Raw genomic sequence first — 24,296 nt, 5'->3', positions numbered from 1 at the left:
GAGCATACATTCAGTGGTAAGTGTTGTCTTATCCCTTAATCATCTTCTTACCAATATACAGAACATACATACAATGGTAAGTGTTATCTTATCCCTTAACCATCTACTTACCAATATACAGAACATACATTCAGTGGTAAGTGTTGTCTTATTCCTTAATCATCTACTTATCAATATACAGAACATACATTCAGTGGTAAGTGTTATCTTATCCCTTAATCATCTACTTACCAATATACAGAACATACATTCAGTGGTAAGTGTTATCTTACCCCTTAATCATCTACTTATCAATATACAGATCATACATTCAGTGGTAAGTATTGTCTCATCTCTTAATCATCTACTTATCAATATACAGATCATACATTCAATGGTAAGTGTTGTCTTATCTCTTAATCATCTACTTACCAATATACAGAACATACATTCAGTGGTAAGTATTATCTTATCCCTTAATCATCTACTTACCAATATACAGATCATACATTCAGTGGTAAGTGTTGTCTTATCCCTTAATCATCTACTTATCAATATACAGAACATACATTCAGTGGTAAGTGTTATCTTATCCCTTAATCATTTACTTATCATTATACAGATCATACATTCAGTGGTAAGTGTTATCTTATCCCTTAATCATCTTCTGACCAATATACAGATCACACATACAGTGGTAAGTGTTATCTTATCCCTTCATCCTCTAGTTACCTGCAGCTGATTGAATGTTTACATTGTATGTCTTCTGCTCTATCATCAAAGACATACTTGACCAACTTGTAGTTTGTCTGAGTTATTTTACAGCTATTGGTCTTCAATGTTGCTTTTAATGTCAGTTTACTTGATTGTTTTGCAATATGGACTAATATACAAAAACGAATTCGTGATCCTTTAAGAAAATTAATTGCAAGTTAAAACATGTATAAAACAGCTAGCCGTTATTTTTCGAAGAAATTGATGTGAAGGCAACCTTTAAATTCTTTTTTTTGCGGAGTGTAGATTGCGCAAGTACGTATGTAGTATGTACGACAAACTATGTTAAACTATTTTAAGTATACAACTAGCTTAACTAGATACGCAGCAGCAAAACACTGGCACAAGGATCAGCCAGCTCCTGAAATAGCCCTTGCTATTATACCCATATAGAAGTCTACACATTTCCTATAACTCTCAGTGTGACTTGCCAGAAAAACTAAAAGGAATAAGAGCTTTATTACAACACAAGTAGCAGGTTTCAGTCTACTAAATGGTCATTAGTCAATAGCCATTTAGCCAAGATGGTAAAAGCCAAAATGTGTAAAGTAACGAAACTAAACAATACTAAATGACTTACATGGACATAGATCACTCATCATTTTGCAAGTTGATATGTTAGATATATTTGATAGTATGGTGAGCCTGTTCTTGATATTTTAAAAGCTAATTGACAGAATTTAATATTATATCTATTTATATCAACATAAATATGATATATTTTGGTTTTTAGCCATGACTTTGATGTCAAATTAAAAACTAGCTTCGGAGACACAAACAGTCGCAATGCAAGCTATAAACTGAAACATTAAAAGGTCAGTTTTTGGTAAAACATAGACGTATAATATAGCCAATGCATGTATGTAAGACAAGCGTCTATGTTGTCTGCCGTTTTAATAGATTTTCCCATTTAGTCATGAAGCTACATGTTTTGGTTAGCCAGCAAGCAGATAATTATAACACAAGTGTGAAACAGATTCTACAAATAATGACAAAGTTTGCACTGTACTTATACCTCCCGCATAACATTTTGAGGGATGGTTATAAAATTACACTAATCGGCTTGTGTAAATCTTGAAAAGTGTGCTAGCGGGACATTCTTCCTTCACACAAATAAGAAATTTAAAATATCGTCTCTAAAAATTAACTATTGTTGAAAGTGAATCTGTAATGTTATCTGCTCCTGTTAGTGCCATAAAATTTGTGCTGCCAGTTAACCCTTTAAAAGTATTGTGTCTGTGTACCTTTATAATATTCTTCTATCTGCAGCCTGAACCAGCATCCTGCATTGTTACCATGGTTATTGGCTTGTGAGATGTGTTTTGTAACTATGGTAATGGTAGAGTGAATAAACTAAGTTATTATACGCATGAAATATTTCAGAATCGCATATCACCACACTCGGTATCGACTATAAGAGAAAAATAGTAGACACAAATGGAAAAAAGTGCAAATTATTTATCTGGGATACAGCTGGACAAGAGCAATTCAGATCAATAACATCTACGTAAGTATTTATGAGTTATGCGATATTAATATATATTATTTATTATTATAATATATATTATTATTACATATATATGTACATATGTACCATGTACATATATATATCATGTACATATATATTTGTATATATGTATGCGTAGATGTGTATATATGTGTAGGCCTATATGTACATGTATATGTTTTATTTCGTTGACTAATGCTTATAGTTGACCTATAGGTAAAACAGAGATGACATTTTTAAAATAAACAATTACATAATAAAGGTAAAGGGATATATTTACTCCCTCCATTAAGAATTGTTAACAATTTTAATTTTATTCATCAAATATTTTTGTATCTTATTCTTTCATCAAATGCCTGTTTCTTTGATATCTTCATTTGAAAATATTTATGTATTTAATTGTTTCATTAGAGACTGTTTGTTTATTTATTTAATTATTGCATTGAATTATAACTATTCATTTGGTATTTTTATTAGCTAAGTTGGATAGATATAGTTTTTCCTAAGATGATTTTTGTATAGTAAAACAGCTTCTGAGAGAAAGTGTTGATTCTTTCAAAAACACACATCGAGCATATCAGAAAACTAAAAACATTCTTGGATCACCTGTGAGTGCATGAATCCAGCAGATTAGATTATGGAAACCTCAGAGGAATGGGAGTATCATTAGCCTGTCTTGACAAACTGTTGTTTTTGCGGAGTTGTCCCTCGGCGAGCCCACCGAGCAAAACAACAGCTTGTCACAAAACGCACTGCACCTGATGCATTAGCTACACTAAAAGGGAGTTATTCTCTTCTGTCTATACGGCTTGGTTGCGATGTTATGTCGATCGCTCTATTGGTAATCATAACGGAGTTTGCGCAAAAATTTATGTAGAAAAAAATATGATAAAAACGTTTAACCAGAGACCAGTCTCTGCGGTAAACTTTAGTAGAACTTAGGCAACAACAGCAACTAAACATGTTGTTATTAATGCGCTCAGTCAGTTTTATTTCTATTTTAGTATCAGTCAGTTTTATTTGGTCTCATTGATTGTTTAAAAATTTATTTTATTCTCAAGTTTTACTAAAGTTTATTGCAGAGACTGGTCTCTGGTTAAACGTATTTATCTTATTTTTTCTACATAAATTTTTGCGCGAAATCCGTTAAGATTACCAATGGAGCGACTGACATAAAATCGCAGCCAAGCCGCATAGACGGAAGAGAACAACTCTCTTTCAGTGCAGCTGATGCATCAGGTACAGTGCCTCTTGTGACAAGCTGTTGTTTTGCTCGCCCCGCTCAACTGGGGACAACTTCGCAAAAACAACACTTTGTCAAGGCAGGCTAGACTGTCGCTAGAGTATCATAAACTATGAAAAGTTAAACTTTAGATGATAACAGCAATGTGTCCATGCTATGTCTACCAAAATCACATGATATTTTAGTAAGGAAATAGTAATCAAAAAGGCTGTATCAAAGAGGTCAGAATAATGTTGCCAGAATAAATCAAGAGTTAATTCTTTTTATAAGTTCATGACTGATTTTGTGCTGGCAGACTATATCGGGAAACACATGGAGTAATTTTAGTGTATGACACACAGGATATCTTTATAAGTTCACTAGCTGCATTACCCGTGTTTGGGAACAGATTTACGTAAAGCAATAGTTTTATTGAGAATCGTCTTTCATACTGTAAACAACTCCAAATATACAATCTACTGAAATTTTTGTGCCAATCAGACTGCATACACATATGCAGTCATCCATGTCAATAATGGTGGGGAGAACAATGGAAATATGCAATGTGTTTTACAGCTAGTCTACAATGCATCAGTCTCTAACCACTCAAATCGAAGTTGTCCTAATTTTGTACACAAAACTGATAATGAAATTGACATTGCTAGGCAAACTGAAGTTCTTCAAACTGGCAGTTTTGAAAAGTTTTACATATTTTAAGAAATTCTAGAAAATATTTTGCTATTGCACTGTTAAGCTATTGCCAGCATTTATTGAAATTGAGACTTCTACATGCTTAAAACACTAATCATGACTCACCAGTTCTTCGTCTATAGCCTGCTTTTTGACATGGTATATACAAACTGTGCAGCAGTAATGTGGTTGTGTTGATAAAATTTATTATCAATAAAATCTACCATATAAGCTACATATATATGGCCTCTCGCCTTTCCAACGTAAGGCATTACACCTGGGAGCATTTTTGGACATTTGGCCCATAGAAAACTTCGGCCCTATACTGTGTTGCAGGACTGTAATCAAGTGCGAAGTTTTCCTGCCAATACACGGCGCCTGGTAGCAGCTGCTGTAGTTAGTGCATCTTGCTGTTGTTGCCGTTTCATCTGCTTTGTAAATTCAGCTCTCCGAGCAGCTGTTGTAGCTAGTGCATCATGTTCTTGTCGCCGCTGCATCTGCTCGGAGGTTTCTGCACATCTGGTCGCTCTAGCGGCTGCTCTGAACCGTTTGAGTTGCTGTTAGGTCGGCTCAGCAGTCTCTGCACTTCTAGCAGCTGCAGCATCTATTCTGGCCTGATCTCGATGTACCTGTGTTGGTTCAGCGGTTATGTTATGAAACTGAAGATGGCGGAGCGCTCATCGGCAATTAACAACCATGGTGCTACCAATGCTCGCTCATCTGTGTGATGCCATAACTGTGTCTGTCCTGGTGCTAATCTCAAACTATAAGACGATTCCTTTTTGCTTTATGTTTGCATTTTGTTATTTTCTATGCTTTACTTATAAATTACACACAATAAAACATCTCACACATGAGAATTCACCCTATATTGACAATAAATAGCATTATTAGAATAATATTGTGTTTTACTCCCCAGCATCAAAATAGCTAAGGAGGACAAATGAAATCAGCAATGAGTCTGTTAGCTAACTGAATAAAAGATATGAGGTCAAGCATATTTTACAACCTGACATGTATCAGCAGGTGAGGTACTCATGCAGTAGAAGTGCTCAGGGCAATAACACTGTGATAAGATAACATGTAAGTTAGGGTACTATCTGCTGTCCTCGAAGATCAGAATTATAAGTGATCAGAGTCTGCAGCAGAAAGTACCTGTTTCTTTTATTCACTTTTCCGGTGGCTGCTATTTTAACCATTTAAGAGGACTCTGTAAGTTATATGCAACAACTGGTGAGTACTTGGTAAAATATCAAAACCTTGTATGTATTCATGTTAATGAATGAAACCCTAATGTTATTATTGTTCTAAACATATTATTAGTAATAACCTATATACTTTACAAACAGTCATTATTTAGAGACAATAACAGAAGATTCATTGACTTTGAATTACTTAACAAGCAGGAGTTATTAGTTTAGTTAACCAGTAATAAAAAGAGCCCAGATGTTACTCATATCGATTTGTACTAATATCACGCTAGGCCATTGTGACCGAGTTCCTATCTATGAGCTAATAAATCTTAAAGAGTTGTCTTCTGCTGTATTTACATTATAGGATAGCTCTACTAAAGTTTATAGACTTACAGTGATAAAGGGTAAAAAAACAGCACTCATAAACCTTTCAATATTTAACAGTTTTTTTGTAATTCTGTGAAAAATTTGTTGCTTTGGAGTAATATACTAAAATATCATATTACCATTATAGTAGTAGACCAAGATTATTTTTATTTCCTACCTCTTATCCCATATTTGTGATGATAAAAAGCTGATAATGACAATGAATGTGTACCTTTTAGAAAAATACCTTGTTGGCGCTTGTCAAAACAGAATGTAAGATTAGTGGGTCATTATTATTTTCTCATATTTCTATAATTTATTGCTATAGGGCAAAAAATCATGATGAGCTGTTCATTTGTGCCTGTCTCAGGAAAACGTGAGAACCTTTCTATTGATCATTGTGATAACTGTTTTTTTAATACACAAGTGAACTTGTTAATTTGAGAACATGAGTTTTTAAGGAAGAATGTTGGCAGTATTGTATCACTTGAAATCCAAACCCAAATTCTGGTGCTCTGTCTGCTTAGTGTGCTGTAAGCAAAGGCTGGGTACAAGTTTTTAAGAGTATTGTTGCAAAAACAATGACATTGGGATCTTGGCTGAACATGTCTGAGTACAGTAGCAAAGAAACCTCAATTCGAAATGTACCCGGTTGCAGAAAGCATTTGACGGTTATGATGTTATTACTGCCATCACCAGTGACCATTTTTGGAAATTTAATCAAATCCGGTGTAATTTACTGCTGCCGATGCCATTTAGTTTACAAGCAAATGCCTGTCCTGAGTTGTTGATTTACTCAACAGCTATACCTAACACCTATGTAGTCAACTTCCACTATCAGCTTTAAGGCGTCTAATCAATAAAATCTGTTTATCACTAGTGGTTGCCTGAAGTAGGAAGAATAATTTAGTTACTGCATTCATAGTTTGAATAAACTAAAGGACCGTAAAGTCCTCTAAGAAGAAAGAGCATTAGCATAATTCTCTTTTTGTTGTTTTTCAACGATAGGTTCTAAATGTATGACCATCCAGTACGTTATGCATATTTTTTACCAAATTTTAATACCCTAAGACATTTACTTAAAGGTTGACTTGCAACAAAATTCACATTACAGTTATTTAGTATCACAAGATTCACTATGTTTTACTCGGTTGTGTTGTAGGTGCAAAATATATGGGAATGTGATTACAAGCTCTTAAAAGCTCAAAAACGAACAGTTAATCGCAGCCACATGAGACCGCCTTAGTTTGGATTCGATGGGATATATATATATATATATATATATACTAATATATCTAGTGGAAATCTTCTGACTAAAAAGTGCTCAATGCCATATATATATATATATATATATATATATATATATATACATGTATATATACAACAAAGGGCTATATAAAAGGTCAAGGCAGAAAATGCTTTTATGACCACCTGTTATTGCTATCAGGCCTTGATAGACCCCACATCAGTTCAGCGCTAGAGCTGAACCAAACAAAAGTTTGCGGCATCTGTTTGGTTCAGCTCTAGCGCCGAACTGGTGTGGGGTCTATCCAAAGCCTGATAGTAGTAACAGGTGGCCACAAAAGTGTTTTCTGCCTTGACCTTCTTTTGTATAGCCCTCCATAATAGTTTCACCTGTCTGCCCATTTCCATAGGCTTTGGGCTATTTTGCTTATGTATTGAGAAACATAGCCCTTCGTCGTTTCTAGGGTTGACCTTGTCTAGTTGGAGCAGTTCTTACAGACGTGCTCTTTCTGTTACATTTCCATCAGATGGTGGGCCGTAATTGGGTCTTTACCTTGGTAGAATTGGGCCGTTCTTGCAGCTTCTCGACTCTTCATGTGAGATGCTGTATCATCAGCGTCAGCTGAGTGATGTTATCCTTTTTGCCACCTGTATCTGGCTAAGTGGTTTCTCATCCACTACCCTGACAGAAGTGCCAATGGGTTTGTTTTTTTCAGCTTTTTTGTGGGAAGTCATTGTTAGCTCTTACAGCATCAGATAGTGTAGAGGTGGGCACTGCCAACAGGTGTCCTAGAGAGAGAGAAGGGTTGTTTAGTGAATTGCAGAAAATCTCCATTGCCATGTTGGTCTAGTGCAAGTCAGGCAGATCTCTGTAAGCAAGGAAAAGCTGTTCTACCTTCATGGCATGCTCCTGCAGTGAGATTTTGTTGCTCCACCTCAATGAGCTGTGCCAACTTTGAATCTGAGAGACAGCCCTAACCAAACTCAGAGTGTATCAATGATGGCTACTACTCACTCGGTTTGTCTGCAGTCCTTGGCTTTTTTTAAAGCCTCCCTCAAGTGCAGCAGAGTGGCCTTCTCTGTCTAGCGTTTTGCATCTGCTACTTCCTAAAACTTACTGACAATGTACTCAACATCTCCAGTTCTAGTATACTGAGGTGCCGTGAAATGGTCAGCCACTATCTGAGACCGGAGCATCAGCATTATGCGTTTCAGAGCTTCGACTAACAAGTCTGGGTTTGCGCTTCTGGCATATCTGTGGGCCATGTCGCAGGGGTTTCTCAGGAGTACCTAGCTACTACTTTTAATGCAAAAAGTGCTCACATTTTACCTCCAAGTTACATGTGCTATTTTGTAGGCAGGACTCACTCGGCTATGGGACTGTCACTTTTAGGGCAGGCCGTGCTCATGTCCCCAAGTTTGTGCTGCCATTTTTTCCCGTACAACATTCTTTGTCACTGAACTACCACATTCAAAGTATTCAGTGCTTGAGTTGTATCCCTGAGTTCATGCTGCTGGCTGTTTTAAAACAGACTCCCTCAGCTTGTTGGGGGTTCATCCAGAAATGAGTTAGCATAGAGTCAGAAATAAGTTAGAATACACTGCTGCCACCTGTGTAAAAACTTTCAGGAAATCTGTATATGTTATATATATACCAATACATACAGTATATAAAGGGCCGACTGGAATCAACCGCACAATTATAAGCAGATACATTTTGATGCTGCTGCATGCCATTACATACTTCAAGTTATGATAGGTTTCATAACAGGCACCAACAGGCTATGGTTCTCTTGTAATAACATTAAGAAAAATGAAAGATAAACTTGTGCACTTTGTGTGTGTATTTGTACGCTGTCTGCAAAAGAAGCAGGACTACAAATCAAAGTGGTTTATAAAAGTCATTGTTTTAATTGGTTTAAGTTTATCTATTGCAGACTAATTGAAACAATTTATATTTAACTATCTAAATTTGTAAAGTCTATCGCCTTAAAACTAACATTTACTCAAGCAAAGTTTTTACTATCATTTTTCAAGCAACCATCCTTACCTAGAATCAAAGCGCCAACCATAAACCAAAATATCTTATGTTGATAGCGATTATGACGAAAAATGCATTCTAGTTTTCTTGTTACTAAACTGTTTAGATAATAACTTCTCTTTAAAAAAGATAGAAGTTCAACCTTGTAAATGAAATTTTGATTGAAGCAAATATGAAAATTTAATAATTTTGGATTACCCAAGTATTGTCATCTAAAAAACTGTGCTCACCCCGTGCTATTCAAAACCTCCTCGCATAAATATTGTTTCGTAGACATGGAATTTTTCAATCTAAGCACGATAACCTTTCAGCAATTTAAAGCAGAAGTACTTGATACTTAAAATTGGTGATGAAATATGTGCAGATGTTTATGAACGTTTGCAAAGAATTTGAAGCTGCATACAATATATATTTAACAATATAAACACATACCTGGCACAAGAAAAGAAAAAATCTCATTACATGTTATTTGTATTTGAACTTGAAATGCTATAGGAAGTTATAAATCTAGTGGTTATAAATCCACTCTGACCTGGAATATTCTGTCAAATGATTCCCGCAATAACTCGCCATGATGGTGTCTTGCGTGCCCTTGAATTATTTTTGAACAAATAAATAAATTTTTTAGTTTGACACCCTATCTGAATGGTGCTGACAGTTTTTTAAAAGATGGTTATTTGGGTGAGCGTATATGGAATCCAAAAGCGCCCTAGGTCTACAGTAAAATGGGTGTATTTATGGATATAATGGTTTGGGAAAGCGCTTTACTCTGCAACACGACAGGTATACATTGGCAATCAGCTGTTTCTATTCAGATTTTGAGCTCTTTATAACAAAAATCTTTTAAACTTGATACATCATAATTACATTTGTCCTTTTTCTACTTAATCTGACAGCGGTTTCTTTGAAATTCTAAAATGTCAACCTTCATACGGTATTAATAATAAGAGTATACATGAAGGAAAACTCATTCAGTTTTTAAAAGTGTAAAGGAATTGAACAAGTTTATCTACTGGCTCCCTGCAGAATCAGACTACTTGACTGCAAGGCAGTGAAAGTATTTATTTCGCAACTATCAATAATATAAGTGCAGCTAAATATACAAAAGACATATCAGTGACTGCACTGTGTGAAACTTCTAGGTGCACTGTTCTCTGTAGCTTTTGCGACGTCTTATATAGTTCCCTGGCTTGATTAGGCTGCGCGCCTCGGTTCTGGGGCCGACTTTTGGCAGACGACCCTCAGTCGACTAGAAGCGTTACTGAAGGCTGTGTTGTCTACTGAGTCGAGGCTTGGCCCGGTTCTGGCATCAGTCCCCTTGGCGTCAGCAGTCTTCTCTCTCGGTTTTGGCCTCCGTGATTGGCCACCACAACAGCATCTTTTATTTATTCACATTTAAAAGCCTCATAATGCTAATTGTTCTACAAGTTTTTTGTAAATATTGTTGTCTTGTATTGCACAGTAGACTGCGAGTGAAAACCTTAGCAGAGCTAAAGGAAGCAATGGCCGCAAGGAAAGATGCTGAAGAATATGATTATATCTTAAAGATGGTGGTCCTTGGAGATAGTGGTTAGTACGCTAGTTATCCCTTATACTTACACTATATCAACACGTTTAATGCTGCTATATATAAATGTACAGTTTCCGACATTCTTCTTCTTTTACACGTAACTCAAGTCCAAAATGCGCTATTTTTACTCTCTTGCATTCGAAAGCTTATAAGTTGCAAGTTATTTTTTGGGCTCATTCAAATTTCAAGTCAAAAACAAAATATTCTTCAGTGCATCGCAGCAGCACCCAATCATAGAGTATAACTTCTAAAGCTTATATCAGGCAGTAGAGATATAAACAATATAGACACTGGATGAGGTTGATTAATAATTAAGCTGAAGTCAAAATAATTTTGGTTGAAAAGAGCCTACGGCTTTGCTGTTTTTTTTTGAAATGCTCAGATTCGAGCGGGTGCTCTATTTGTGACATGTATAGTGATACATATGAAAAGAGTTCACAAATGATAAATATAATATCTCTTCTTTGGCCAATCATTAGCATAAAATTTTTATATAGGTCATAACAAATGTTATTGCCAGTAGAAAAAGTTGTCTGCGATTTCAAAGATTTTCGTCGTTAAGGAATTCACTCAATTACTAGTTAGAGCATCGACATCGCTGTCTAATTTACTGATTTTTGATTGAAAAGAGCCTAATGCTCTACTGTTTCTTTTTTGCAGTATCAACAAATTGTAAACCTGAGAAGACTGCATATAATATTACTAAGTGAATGCCTGGCATTGCAGGAAAAACTGCATATAATATTACTAGCTGAGCCACCCGGCGTTGCCCGAGTAATAGAAAAGTCTTTGGACAGAAAATTGATTTGTATTTAACATATAACAACATTTGCCATTTTAACTTTCAAACTACATATCATGAGAAAAGTGTTTTGTCTTATAAACAATGAGAAGTAGTGAGAGTTGCTCGCCATTAGTCAGTTTAATAATGTGAGCGAACAGTTTCTCGTGACGTTATTCTATGACCCGCGTCATATGCAAAGCAGTAGGTATTTGCTCTTATATAATGACTTAGATTGGCAAGCTAGCAATTCGATTTCTGTAGTCTAGTGGGTAAGGTGTCAGACTGGTGAATGATAGGGTCCAAGATCGGATCCTTTTCGGTACAGAATATTTATTCCAAGATTTTAAGATCTATAGCCGGACAATCAATCCTACAAATGACACACTTTGAGAAATATATATATATAGACTAGGTGAATGTCTGGCATTGCAGAAAAGATTGCATATAATGTTACTAATGCAATGCCTGGCATTGCATGGGTATATAATAATAATATTTTTATTATTTTTAATTGGCTAAGTTTTTTTACCCAACGAATTTGAGTAATTTAAGCTAGTTAATCTGACTATAATAAAAGCAGTTATTATAACTTAAGGTTCCGAAGTCAAATCCTGTGCGAAGCCAATTTCTCATTCCTAAAACTTTAGAATGACAACAAGAATAACTAACAGACAAGTAGAAACACAGAGATTTATATGAATAGACTAAACATTGCATGCATTCTCTTTCTTGCTTTCTCACTTGCTAACAGCAAATGATGGAGAGTGTACGCTTAACTTGGCAGCTTAGATTGCCTGTACTTACACAGGTTGGCTGACAACTTCCCAAACTAGGATGACAGCAATCATGGTGGCCAGTAGTAGTGTTAAAAACCCTTAACTTTGCAATAAAAAACCAGTATTAGAGCTAAGGTAGCTAAATATCTGACACCAACAATGAAATTTCTCTCAAATGCTGCTACAAGTTTATACAAGCGTAGCAAAAGCACATGCAGCTGGTCAAACACTGGTATTTGTAGAAAACACTCTTTAAATTCTAAACATAAACAGACAGAACCCCACAGTTCTCACATGATGTCGAACACCCAGACTCAAGATGGAAGTAAAGACAATTCCTTGAAGTAGCTAATAATCTCACATAAAAATTCACATTATAGTTATTTGGTATCAAAAGACTCACCATGTCTTGGAATCCCTTTTCAAGACGGCTCAAATGGGACATAGTTGAACACGATGGCTTCTGTTTACACGTTCATGCAATCTCATTCGTCGAAATGTTTTTACAAATATACTTCACGCATTCATAAAGCCATGTCTATTGTCCTTACGCGTCTATTTCATCATCATTGTAATGCAGTCACCTTGAGCACTGATATCTCAAAACCTACCGTAAAAATTCGTTTAATTTTTTAACTTTAGCTCGAAGGGGTGCAAGTCATCATCTGTGATAGTCGCAAAAATGCTGCAGAATATGTTTGCGTCATTTGGCAGGAAGTATGGGTAACATGATTAGATTACAACTAGATGATTAGACCAGGCTGAAAAAAAACTGTAAAATAGAGAGTATCTATAATTGATACGGGCTTTCCGGTAGAACCCGAAGTGTTTGTCATAAACTATTGCTACGAGACGTTTTATATTGAGCCTTTTATTGGTCTTTAATTTCATGTGATAACATCACATGTCAAAACAATATATACGTTGAGTTGAGTACATCATTGAATAAAGAAATTCCAAACTACCGAACTTTCATGATGGCTGCGATTAGCTGTTCGTTTTCGAGTTTTTAAGAGCGTTTAACCACATTTCCACATATTTTGAACCTACAACACCGCAGAGTAAGACATGGTTAACCTTTTGATACCAAATAGCTGTTATGTGAATTTTGTTGCAAGTAAACCTTCAAGTGGAAAAACTCATGAACTATGTGTTTCTCTTCTGAAAGGCATTATAAATTAGGCAAAACCTTTTTATTATCCATTAGAATTATTGTCTACTAACACCACTACTAGCTGTTATTTATTATCCATTGCTTGGACTAGCCTGCTGCTTATGGACAGGAATTATTATTGTTTCTGAACTGCCTGCTTGTATTAGTGTCTGTGCCAGCCAACCAAATTGTATATGAATAAGTATACTCTGGCCAACTCTAGCAGATGCCTCTTACAACTATTCTGTGCTTATCTTGTGAGGTTTGTTTAACTAGAGAATTAGCTTTGATACAAAAGTACCGCTGGTAAAAGAAGATGTAAAGAAAATTCTTGTTAAATTTCTAGAGCCTCCAGATCTGTATCATGATGTCTAAAAAATTTTAAAGCCAGAGAGCATAATTTTAAGAGTATTTTCTCCATGAAAGAGGCACACCGTGTCCGGTTAATGAAAATTACTTAGGCCGGAAAGTAATTGTAAAAAAACACGAGGGGAGCTCACAACCACCTAAAACTCACCTAATACAGTTTATTGTGCTGTTTAATTCAGCTCAACTTAAAATATCCTGGTTATGGTGAAAATGTCTCTTTCAACCCTGCGCTCAGACTTAATGTACAGCCGCTACTCACTTTAGAACTATAATCACTTATAAACATGAAACTGATAAATAAGATGTAATTAATTAAATAAATCACTTTTAAATAGTTTTTTGTGTATATTTTCTGAAGAACTTGAACAATTTTTTACATCAATCATGTGTAAACTAAACGAATCTGTACTAAGCTAACTTCAAACACTGTCACAGTCTGGGCATTTTTTTCTGTCTGTCAATTCAACTTTCTGCAACTATGACTCAGGATAAATAAGATTGGAGTCGATACCAATTTATACACATGTATATGCGTGAATATCAAAGTTTGTCGCCTGTGGTCTGTCTTCCCAGTTATAGCTAGTAAAATCATAAAATAAAAAGCTCACAACGTGCAGAATTTGAACTATTGAAGGGTGCAATTGCAATTTTCAAACCATGCACCTAACCACTGAGCTATAAAGAGCTTAGCATTCTATAGCTCTTGTCATATAGCGTATACCGTATGACCACACTAAATGAGCGCTTTTGATTATTAACTAAAATTACCTTTTGCAATTTTTATTTTTTGAAATTGTTTAAAAACTAATTTTTTTCTACGATTACCTACTTTTTAAATTTGTAATATTTAAATGTGCCGTTTTAATTTCAAATGTGCCATTACACTTCCATTTTCGATTTTTTGTAAGGTTTGATTGCTGAATCGGTAAAGGCTAATACTTTTTACGTGGATAATTGTATTATCTCGAGTAGGACTAGCCTCTACATTTTCTCTCCGTTCGGTCAGACAAAGTACCAGACAAAGACGGTGCGATATCTAATTTTTACATTTGCTCCAATATCGAGAGGTACCAGTATTGTCGTATTCAAAGTTTTGATGGATAGCTTCTGGTGGAACAGTAGGCTTTTTATACACACGCATTTCTATGCAAGAATTGTTGTTAATTTAACATATTCTGGATTTTTATTTTGTTTTCTCAGTTCGTATTAATTGTACCATTACTGAATCATCTTTTATTGTAATCGTAGCAGAACCGACTTAATTTAGTTATTACTTGCTAATTATTTCACATTTGTATCCAAACCTTTCTATAGTCACTTTATTTTTTTTATCTGACCTACACGAAACATTTTTCTCATGATCTGAAGTTTAAAAGTTGTTTGACAAAGTTTGAAAACTTTTACAGTTGTTTTTATTTTCTCTCTTAATTTATTTCAATTACACAAAACGCTTTTCTCATGATATGCAGTTGGAAAGTTAGAATGGCAAATGTTGTTGTACATGTATGTTAAATACAAATCAATTTTCTAACCAAAGACTTTTTTATTACCCGGGCAACGCCAGGTAGCGCAACTAGTAGATATACCCGATCATAGTTTTGACAAAGTTTGAAAACCTTTACAGTTGTTTTATTTTTTCTCTTAATTTATTTAAACTGCACAAAACACTTTTCTCATGATATAAAGTTTGAAAGTTAAAATGGTAACTGTGTTATATATTAGGTAAAAATCTATTTTCTGTGCAAAGACTTTTATTACCCAGACAACGCCGGGCATTCAACTAGTACATATATACATAAATTTTAGTCTGTTGTGTATATTTCTATTTATAGCGATAAAGTTTTAGCAACAAAAAATAACCAAAAAAAAAATGAAAAATATAATAAGTACTGGATTTGAACTCCCAAAGGCTAAGGCTAAGCGGTAACCACAAGGCTAAGCGGTTCTTACCGTACTCATCGCTCTCACCATATATTGTATGTCTTTTTCATGATTGCACACAAAAAATTATTAATTATTACAGTGTGCCCTCTTGTCTCCCTCTTTACTATATCAAGAAAATTTTTTCTCAAAAATAAAATTTAGCAGTCATTGCATTGATTGCATCAAAACAACAAAAATGCCAATATGCAATTCGCTCCCACAACGCTTGAAGGAAATACGATGCTCGTTATCTCAGTTCAGCATTATAAGTTATGGTAAGAACAAAACTGAAAACAGATATGGAATAAAATTTTAGCCTATGGCAAAGTAGAAGTTTACTTTAGGAAAATACATACTAAAACTCAGTTTTAAGTGTCTAGTAAGTTGAATTCATTTAAATTAAACTCAATGTTTATTTTATATGTCTGTAACATAAGAACTTTCCATGGTATGTACTGCACATTGTAATGTTACATTTGTCTGCAGATCATAACCACTAAATACACTAAGTATACTGTAGGTAACTATAGTTACTAAAGTTAGGATATTGTTTTGTTACTAACTTTTAATATGTACAGAACATATTCAACACTTTGACAATTTTTATGAGAGGTTGTTCGCCTTAAATATTTACTAGGGTTATCTATGCTACTTTATACAACATTTTGCGTTGTCAATGTCAACACTGAAATGAATTAAAATCGCATCATTGTATATTAAGTAATTCTTCCTTGTAAACATATAGGAAAACAGACTTTATTTAGCCATTACTTGCTAATTATTTCACATTTACATTCAAACATTTTTACAGTTGTGTAATTTTTTTTTCTTAATTTATTTCAACGGCATGAACCATTTTTTTTCCTGATATGAAGCTTAAAAGTTACAGCTATTTGAAAAAGTTTGAAAACCTTCGCAGTTGTTTCATTTTTTCTCTCCATTTATTTGAACTGTAAAAACACTTTTCTCATTAGATGAAGTTTGAAAATTAAAATGGCCACTTTTGTTACATGTTATATAAAAATAAATGTTCTGTGCAAATACTTTTTTATTATCCGGGGAACGCCGGGCATTCAGTAATCAATATATATAAATCTAAGTGTTTGTCCATCATCAGTCCGGCGTATGTCCGTCGTCTGCCCGTCATTTGTCTGTCGTCTGTCCGTCGTCTGCCCGTTGCTTGCCCGTCATCAGTCCGGCGTATGTCCGTCATCTGTCTTTTGACTGGTCGTCGTCTGTCCGTTGTTTGTTCATGGTCCGTCTGTCGCCTGTCTGTCTGTCATACATCTGTTGTCTGTTCATTGTCTGTATGCTATCTGTCCGCCCAAACGGAGGACAAATGACGATCTGTGCTATATATTCAAGTTATAGCAATAAAAAGTCACCTTCGTAATGAATTTGTCACATCTATATTGCAAATCTCTTAACAAGCGCGCATAACCACAAGCCTAAGCCGTTCTTATCATTCCTATTGCTCTTACCCTATACTGTACATATATCCTTTTGGCGATTGCAGACGATAAATGTGCACATTTATTATTAATTGATATTACATTTTTCATTTGTAATTTTTCTAAACTTCTTTGAAAACTAAGGTTTTTACTATGACCTATTTTTCTGATTTGTAATTTTCAATTTAAAATGTGCCATTACACTAATATTTCCGGTATTAGAAAGTCTGTAAAAGATAAAGGCTTTTCATGTAAAAAATTGGATTATTTGGTGTAGGAAATGCCTCTACATTCTCTCTTCGTTTGGTCAGTCAAAATATCAGACAAAGACAGTCCAATATCTATATTTTGCGTTTGTGCCAGTCTCGGGAGGTATCAGTATCGTCCATTAAAACTTCGAATACAAAGAGCTTCTGCTGTAACAGTAACCTTTTTTATATGAACACTTCCATGTGTTCATTGTTTTTTTTTTCTTAATTTATTTGAGCTGCACAAAAACACTCTTTTCATGATAGGAAGTTTAAAAGTTAGAATCGTAAACGTTGCATTATGTTAAATTAAAAAATGTCTTCTGTGCAAAGGTTTTTGATTACTCGAGTGACGCTAGACATTCAACTAGTCTCCACTATGATAAGGGCAGCGTTCATACATCTGTTAAGAGCCATGCAAACAGCGCTCGCGACAAAAATTGCTTTGCTCAAGAAATGAACTCAGGTACTCCAATTTGTGATCTTTCGCTTTAACCGCTGCCCTACTCCACCTCCTTGCCACTTCCCAAATTAATGATGCATACACTGATTACTCATTACAATCTCTCACGGTTCATGGAATTGCCAAATGTACTAGTTTGTCATAAAATGAAGTGTTCAATAAAATATTTTTGATTTTGTAGGAGTTGGGAAGACCAGTTTAGTTTATCAATATACAGAGCATACATTCAGTGGTAAGTGTTGTCTTTTCCCTTAATCATTTACTTACCTGCCCCTGATTGAAGATTGATATTGTAGGTCTTCGGCTTTCTATCATCAATGAAATACTTAATAAACTTTTAATTCTTTCAAATTGTTTCACACCTGTTGGTCTTCAATTTTGTTTTTAATATCAGTTTACTTTATTGTTTTGCAATATGGACAGAAATATACAAAAAAACTTGTGTTCTCTTGAAATAACTAAAGGAAAGATAGGAAATGTATAAAACAGCTAGCCGTTATCCCTAGAAATAATTTATGCGGAGTCAGCCTCTACAGCGAGTCTTAGACAACTAGTGGCAGAGTGAATTCTATTTTTACAGACTGGGCTAAGCAAGTACGTATGTAGACAACAAAGTCTATTAAGCTATTTTAACCATACAACTAGCTTAACCTGATCTAAAGAAAAAAAAATAAAACCACTTCTTGAGAATCTGCCAGCTCTTCAAATAGCCCTTGCTATTATACCGGTATAGAAGTCTACTCATTCTCAATAACTCTCAGTGTGACTTTCCAGAAAGAATAAAAGGAACAAGAGCTTTATTAAAACACAAGTAGCAGGTTTTAACCTACTACATGGTCATTAGTCAGTATCAAATGAAAGCTGAACAATGTTAAATAACATACATGAACATAGGTCACTCACCATTTCGCAAGTCGATATGTTAGCTATATTTGATAGTATGGTGAGCCTTTTCCTGACATTTTAAAAGCTAATTGACAGCATTTTACTATTACATCTATTTATATCATTATAATTACGATATTTAATTTTTCAGCCATCATGTTGATATCAGAACAAGAACTAGCTTTGGAGACACAAACACTCGCAATGGAAGCTCCAAACTGGAACCTAAAGAAGTCATTTTTTGGCAAAACGTAGATGTATAATATAGCTAATGCGTGAATTTAAAACCAATGAGCTTGAATGTGTCTACATCTAACAAGGCACTCTTCCCTCACTAACAAAAAAAATGAGCCATTTTGAAAATCATGTGTTTAAAACCTTTTAATGCGTGCTCTCTTTTTATTAATAAAGATTTGAACCAATTGATTTTTAAAGAAATGAAAATTTTGATATAATCATATAGAATTGCAGCCATTTTTGGTCAGTAATTTGCTAAGATCACAAGTCTTACCGTTCATTTTCACGACTTGAAAACGTTGGTAAAATCTGTTCAATATACTATTCAAACAATAATCTGTAATTTTACCTGCTCCTGCTAGTGTCATAAAAATTTGGGCTGCCAGTTAATCCTTAAAAAATCTTTGTGTTTGTGCACCTTCATAATATTTTTCTATCTGCGGTCTAAAACAGGATCTTGCGTTGTTACCATGATTATTTGCTTGTGAGATGTTTTTTGTAGCTATGGTAAAAATAGAGTGACAAAACTAAGTTTTTATACACTTGAAATATTTCAGAATACCATGTTCACACAATTGGTATTGACTATAAGAGAAAAATAGTAGAAGCGGATGGAACAAAGTGCAAACTATTAATCTGGGATACGGCTGGGCAAGAGAATTTCAGAGCAATCACATCTACGTAAGTATTTATGAGTTATGCATGATTAATATATATTATTTATTGCATGCGACTTTATGCAACAAACTCCTGTTTTAACAAGATTATATAAAATAAACATAATTGCTGACATAGTACAAGGTTGAAAAAAGAAACTTGTTGCTGATGAAAAGTTATTGCTCGTCTTACTATAAAATATGGACTGCAAATATAAATGCGTGTTCCTTTCTCTAAACTCACACCTGTACAAGCATCTTCAGCATGTGCTTGTCTATACATAAACTTCTCACTTTTGAATACCTTATTTATATTGCATTCTTTAGTAACAGTTTGTACTCTACTCTCAGTAAAGTGTTATTCTTTCAGTATTTCCCATAAACCTTGCCAATGATTTATTTAATTGAAATAACATTAGATTTTTGCCAATTTAATGCCATAAACATAAATTTATGGCATTTATTGCAATAAACATATCTGTATTATAGTATTTAAGAACAAATAATGCTAGGTTAATACTAATGATCATGAGTTAGAATTTAGACAGACACAATGCCATTATTTTGGTGGACTAATGCGTATAGTTGACCTATAGGTAATACAGAGTTGACCTTTTTGGAACAAACAAATGCATAATAAAGGTAAAGAGATATACCCTAGGACACTTATATTTCGCTAGTATTTAATTTCGTGAGTAGCATATAGAGTAAAATTTCGCAGCTACTTAATTTCGCAGCTCTGATGAGCTCGAAAATATGGTGATGTGAAAACAAATGCTGTGGAACAAACATAATTAGATTCCTCAGGTCCAGTTTACTGGTTAGGAAAAAGTTTTCAATTTGGGACTAGTTTGTATTTGTGAACCACAGGTAGAAATGTGTAGGCAAGATCGATAATGCAACTTGATCGCTTGCTGCCATTTGTTTCTTAGACTACCAATGGACCTAGACTATCGTCTAGGTCCCTGCCGCCTTGACTGATGTGGTACCAATATTAGATCTCATGTATTTATAGCACGTGGTGGCCATGGCTCAGTTTGATTTCACTTGTGGGTTGAGAGGATTTCATGTTTATCGAGAATTTTAGACCCCTGACATGGAAGATGTCTTGACAGTATCTTATCAACAAAAGCAGAAGAGGAAGACAATTACTCATCGACTTTTTTTGTTAAGGAAACGAATGGTGATTTGATTTAATCGATGAACAAAAGTATAATAACTAAATTTATTATTAACTATTATTATTAATTTTTGGCTTCTCCAAAAAAACTTGTTATCTTAATTTGCTTTGCCATGCTGCTCAGCCGGTGTATTAGCTATAACGAGTTTAGCAGAAATTGCCCAATGAGCCAACCACACCACACACGAAAATTACCTGCATTTCTAATATGACGATTTTATTGTGGCTATCAATGAACAAAGCTATTTAATTTTGGGTTTTTGCTCATTTGTTATGATTGTTTAGTTTTGCTCATAAAATGTTCGCGAGAGGATGACTCCGCAAATCCGCAAAAGTTAGATGGCGCGAATGCATAAGTGTCCTAGGGTATTTAAAGCACCTCAGTTAAATAAGTACTGTTTCAGCTCATTCAAGTTTTTCAATATCTTGGCTTTTAAATGGGCCATTGTTTGACATGGTGAGGCAGACATTGGTTGGTGTTTATAGGATTTCCCCAGAGCTCTACCGCAGAAATGTTCAATGGTTTAGGCTCGAACATTGTGACGCCACAATTTTCATATTTGGTGTTGTGTGGTCTTACCGCTTATTTTATTGCTTACCGCTTATATTTATCAACTACGATAATGACGCTACTGGCAGGCGAAGGTAGGACAACTCCCGAAAACCAATAAAAATGACAAAGGAATCAGTGTCATTAGCTCTCCATGTGCAGATTGTTTCTATGATAAATAACTCAGATTTCAAGCACCATACTCTGTTTTCCCAATGATATTATGCACTAGCTCTCTCTTTTTATTGAGATGTTGAGGGGAACGACTGAGACTAATTAATTTCAATTGCAATTGACATATAGTCCTAGAGTTACGCCACTGCAGGTCACAATTTAATTGATGGGATTTCATAACTTTTATCAACGGCAGTATATTTATTGAAGCATAATTAATTAACCCAGAACATGTGTTTGTATTGGTCGGGCATTACCATGATCCCCGGGCAGTGTTGATTATTTAGAATCCTAGTTTATTATTAGCGCTCTCTGGGTTTAACAGCACCGATTGTCACGGAAAAGCGCAGCCTCAGTGGCAGCGAAAAGGATCAACGACCTAAGGCCAAATAATAATTACGACATCACATTGTGGAAACCGCAACCAAGTGTTTTTTTTATTGCAGGACATACTTTTGACACTCTGTTTTTCAAAGTTCTATTATTCTTTGTGCATTGAATATAGGCTCGATCGAACGATTAAACGTTGTAATCTTATTTTTTTCTACATAATTTGTTGCGCGAAATCAGTTATGATTACCAATGGAGCGACCGACATAACATCGTAACCAAGCCGCATAGACGGAACAGAACAACTCCCTATAAGTGTAGCTGATGCATCAGGTGCAGTATGTCTTGTGAAAGGCTGTTGTGCTGCTTGCCCGCTCGGCGGGGGACAACTCCGCAAAAACAAAAATTTGTCAAGAGAGGCTAACTAAACAGTAGCTATGCATTTGTTGTTGTCATGAGCAAATTTTGATGTAGGATATTTTTTTCCTCTAATAATTTTATAAAATAAAACAGCTTCTGAGAGAAAGTATTGATCTTTTAAAAAAGGATCATAGTAAGCAAATCAGTAAGTAAAAAGCATTCTTGAATCACCTGTAAGTGCATGAATCCAACAGATTAAATTATGGAAACCTCGGAGGCATGGGCGTATTGTAAACTATGAAAAATTAAACTTTAGATGATAACAGCAATGTGTCCATGCTATTTCTACCATAATCACAAGATATTTCAGTGAAGAAATAGTAATAAAAAAGGCTGTAGGTCAGAATAATGGTGTCAGAGTAAATCAAGAATTGATTCTTTCTATAGCTGCATGGATGATTCTGTGTTTGCAGGCTATATCGGGGAACACATGGAGTGATTTTAGTGTATGACACACAGGATATCTGCTCTTTTACAAACATCCCGAAGTGGTTACAGGAAGTGGATAAATATTGTCCCGATGTTCCAAAAATATTGGGTTAGTAAACTTTATTTATTAATAAATATGAAGATTGGTTGTCCAATAATGGTATTCTGCATGATACATTATAAAGCCCAATCGTAGTTTTATTTGACTATCTTAGTTGCTTGTGAAGGCAAATGAGATTCCCTTAATTCCCATTGGCTTGAGACCGATTTCTGGTTTTTGTTTATTCAGTTAGAAACAATGTTTTAGAAATTTGAGTTTAAATAAAGCACAGAGAATAAGTCTGCAATTATTTCTACGTGTCTAAAAATGGCAAAGTTTTGCAGTTGTTAGAGCGTCGACCATGCTGGAAAGCGTGAGCTCAAATTTTGAATGATGTTTTCTTTTTTTTCAACTTTCAACCGTGGTTTTTTGCTATAGTGAGAATTATTCTAACGAATTTGACTCCATAGCATATATCGCATGGCATGATAAAGGTGTGCTACTTTAAACTCTTATTCTTGTATTTTAGTTGGAAGCAAAAATGATAACCCAGAGGAAAAAGAAGTTCCAACTCGTGGTGCTCGCAACTTTTCTAAACAAGAGGGTATTCCCTTATTTGAAGCAAGTGCCAAAAAGAACACAAATGTTGAACAGGTAACAAAAAGATATGAGATAGCAACTAACCTTCAAAGCAATCAATAGATTCTCTGCAAAGACTATTTGCAACAAGACTAGAGCAAGGCATCTTTTTCCGGAAGTACTACGATGGAATGTTTAGTGTATATTTTACATCACAATAGCTCGTGTAATAGCAATAAAACATATTGAAAAGCTTTTGCAGCTTTTTTTGGATCAACGTATAACTCTCTCTTAAAATATCAAATCATGGTGAATTTTAAGAGAGAATTTCAAAGTGAATTCTCATTAACAACACATTTCCTTCATTGAATCCTCTATCAATTTTTCAACTTTTGACCAAACTTTTTTTTCTACATCCTTTGTTTTTTTCTCTTTTGCTCGCTTTTTCTTTTCAATCTCCATTTGATCCTTCTTTCTCTCTTTCTTTTGCTATCTATCTCTGTCCCAACACTCTCTCTCTATTCTCGCTCTCTGTTCCTTCTTTTCTCCCTCTCTTTATTTGTCGCTGTTCTTTTTTGTTTGTTACTTTTGTGTTTAAAATAAAGAAAGCCACAGATTTTGCCACAAAAGCCACAGAACATCTGTGGTCGCATTTGTTCATGCAATAATAAAGTATACATTTTTGTACCAGACTATTATCTGGCAGGAATTACTCAATGGTGATTATTGCTACTTCCAAGAACAATTGGCGCTTATTGAAAATAGCCAAAACTGATATCAAATGGCAGTATTGAGCAGGTCGTTTGCATTAGCGCCTGGTCATTTTGATTCTAAACTTAATTGAACAAACTGTTTTTGTTGGTCTCAGTGAACCATAATTGTAAGCAAAGAAGAACGGATCTACGTTCGTAATAAGAGATATAGCAGATATAGCAGATATAGCTTTTGCGATTCCTTGAAAAAGAAACATCCAAGACAAATTCTTCAGTTTGGGCAATGGTGAATGTGTGCTTCTGTATAATGCTAATACTCCTTTTTAAATTTCGGTAGCACCTTGATAAC

At 34.8% G+C, this 24,296-nt stretch overlaps 1 protein-coding gene across 1 annotated transcript in view; it reads left to right on the top strand.

Annotated features, from left to right (window-relative positions):
- LOC137388336 (ras-related protein Rab-35-like) overlaps positions 1-24,296 on the top strand; it is a 30,420-nt gene that overhangs the window by 5,657 nt on the left and 467 nt on the right. The window contains exons 4-6 of the mRNA XM_068074824.1: positions 2,137-2,260; positions 22,600-22,724; positions 23,185-23,309. Coding sequence (XP_067930925.1) covers positions 2,137-2,260; positions 22,600-22,724; positions 23,185-23,309 — 374 coding nt within the window. The remainder of the gene's footprint in view (positions 1-2,136; positions 2,261-22,599; positions 22,725-23,184; positions 23,310-24,296) is intronic.

Source organism: Watersipora subatra, chromosome 1, assembly GCF_963576615.1.
Source record: "Watersipora subatra chromosome 1, tzWatSuba1.1, whole genome shotgun sequence".
Taxonomy (NCBI): Eukaryota; Metazoa; Bryozoa; class Gymnolaemata; order Cheilostomatida; family Watersiporidae; genus Watersipora; species Watersipora subatra.
This window is presented reverse-complemented; position numbering and strand designations above follow the sequence as displayed.